This window comes from Bremia lactucae, linkage group LG13 (assembly GCF_004359215.1).
Source record: "Bremia lactucae strain SF5 linkage group LG13, whole genome shotgun sequence".
Lineage (NCBI taxonomy): Eukaryota > Oomycota > Peronosporomycetes > Peronosporales > Peronosporaceae > Bremia > Bremia lactucae.
The window spans coordinates 2,277,837-2,280,529 of record NC_090622.1 but is presented as its reverse complement, the minus strand read 5'-3'; the positions used below and the strand labels follow the sequence as shown (position 1 = coordinate 2,280,529).

Below are 2,693 nucleotides of genomic sequence, written 5' to 3'. Positions count from 1 at the left end.
TCTTCTCCTGTGCACTAGTGTTTCCATGATGTCAAGGCTTTAAATACTCTGTAAATGCATAGAAAGAGTCAGTGGAACACACCTAGACGTCAAAAGCGTGTTGTGATGACAATAATATATAAATGGAAGGGAAGTACTTATTAGCTGTATGTATTACACTTAAATACCCTCGTTGACACGACAAAGCTAACAATTATGACCTCGGCCAAAAGGACAAACTACATTATGCTGTATTTTTTTACGCACCTAAGCATTACTCGTGCGTGGCTTCGACAACACTAAGCTTCCCGAGAGCGAGCTCATAAAGGAAGCGCCAAGCGATTTCTGGGCACTCTGGTAAGCAGGACGCCCGTAGACAAATTGGTATCGAGCAGCTTCCACTGTATCCAAACGATTGGCTTCAACTAAGCACTTTACACAAAAGCTTAACTTGGACTGAGTAAGTTCTAAATCCGGTGAAATGAAGGTTAGTTTCTTCATAACTTTGCACGATCGGCAGAGCACTCCATAGCACAAGTTGCACATTCTGCTTGTGTTGCGAAGCCTTGAGCTCTTGATAGACTTAGAACATGTGACACACACTGGATCCCAGATAGAGAGCGGAGCTCCGAGCTCAATTCGCTTACCATGCTTCTGATCCAGTAACCACACGATCTTCTTCATCCTACCGCAATATGTATACTTTATGCCTGCCATCGTTGCGTGCACCATACGGGCCATTGCAATCGAGGGGATAATGTCGCCTCTTGGATTGATAATCGACGTCCCGCGGCAATCCGTTCGATCGGATCCTTCTTGTCGGAAAATGCCGCACAATGCCAAATTGCCACGAATCCGGCCTTGACGTTCCAGTGTTTGTGGAAAGTTGACGGAGTGAAGCAAATGGTAGCCGATACGCTCCCCACCACTGTCGTGCAAAATTCCCGTGCTCTCGACAAAGACATAGTCACGATTTTGTAGAAAACCAATGGATGCTCCTGGAATATCTAGTTCCGCCCACTTGACGACCACCGACCTGAAAGGATCCTCTACGGTTGGTTCGACTATCGTCGCGAGGATAGCAGCAGCACTAAAGTCATGTAAGTATGACGCTTTCACTCGCATCGACTCGAGCGTTGGACTGGCAAGGCCAAACATGACTTCGTCCAGTGTTCCCACTAGTGGACCTACCATAAGTGTCGATATCATGTTGACAGCCGAGCTAAAAGCTTTGCGCTCCGTAAATGTCGTTACAGGTCCAGCAGACGAAAATCGTTTCCAACAAGCCGTGTCGATGTTTTTTTTGGTCTTAATATAATCCCTATACTCTTCAACCTTGACCTGCACCAAGGCATCGGCGATTTCTAGGAGTTTAGTCCGATCTTCACTCGACAGTTGCAATTCTCCAAAAGGATTCGATGTAAATCGTCTGCTGCTCATTCCGGAGACTAAATATGTGCTAACGAATCGGACACTGATGTTTTGATTACAAAATGAGATTACTTGATTGCATGGCGGCTAGGCGACATCAATGTCAATTTCAGCTCTAAGGTCGAGCAGCTGTCGCCCAGACGAGTCGACAGTGCATTACTAGGCTAGACATCCAATCGCAAGCCAAGAAAGTGCGAGGGGTATCCATCTGTGACTTGTTCTCTTCGTTTGGGGAAGTTCATTGAGGTTGTCCCTTCTAGACAGCTTAGTAAGTAGGCTTATTGAGCTCCGATCAGGTTCATAGTCAGAATATACTGCCAATGCTGAAGTCTATTGATAATGTAGAGCTTAATCCTCTTGCTTAAATATGGCAAAAATATTTTAATAAGATTATTTCGCTATTCTTTAAAAAGTCCTGTTGAGCGAAAACGTCCTAGTGTACCTTTTATCTTTGGCAGCAGGTTGGCTGACTCATTATCGAGTATCAGGAACGAAGCTATTGTAATAGGGAGAATTGTCGCACCGCCACTTTTTTTCATGTCATAGGCGACAACAAGTTGGATGTGTTATGATCTCTTTCTGCATTTTGAGACTGTGCCTTTTCACTAGGCCACAAGTCGGACCATACATTCAATACAACAATAGCAGAATGTAGATCTATCGAGTTGAAGGTTGTTCGTACACCATTTATCGTATCTGCTCCTAATGACATGTGGCTTGCTCGAGAAGATTTGCCAGATCAGCGCACAGAAGGCCTACATGGTGTAATCCATCTGAATCGATGGCAATATTCTGGAATTCAGGGCACGAGAGGGAAGGCTCAATTTAAAAAAATGTAAGAGATCTCAATCTGGACGATTCACAATTATCTAAACTGCACGTGCGCAACTCTATTCTTTTTCGGTAAAAGCGTACGGAAGAGCCCGTCCAAAATTCGGCAAATGGTTTCGTTAATTAAGGAATTAGATTTTGATTAAGTGTGTAGTGAAACTATAATAGTACAATGAAAATTAAGTGTGTGGAACTGTAACGGGCTAAAGTTGACCTTATGTTACACAGTCCCCGTCAAGTACACTTGGTACTTAAGGGGATGGTCAATTACTAAATAATAGTAATTAGACCCAACACTCGGGTGTGGTGCACATTTGTGACCAACCCTTGTGGATGTAATGCACATGGTGCATTCATATTAGGAGGGATGACGCCCAGCGTCATCCGTGATGACGGCTAGCGTCATCCGTTACGCGAGGTATCTAGAAAGATACGCTCGCAATACATATTAA

General features: G+C 44.2%; 1 protein-coding gene across 1 annotated transcript; it reads right to left on the bottom strand.

Annotated features, from left to right (window-relative positions):
• Window positions 1-246: 246 nt before the first annotated feature.
• CCR75_007416 (uncharacterized protein) lies at window positions 247-1,419 on the bottom strand (the record flags this gene model as incomplete). Its single annotated transcript, XM_067965477.1, has 1 exon — window positions 247-1,419. One exon carries the CDS (start codon window positions 1,417-1,419, stop codon window positions 247-249), a length of 1,173 nt encoding a protein of 390 aa, XP_067823362.1.
• Between the last annotated feature and the right edge of the window lie 1,274 nt (window positions 1,420-2,693).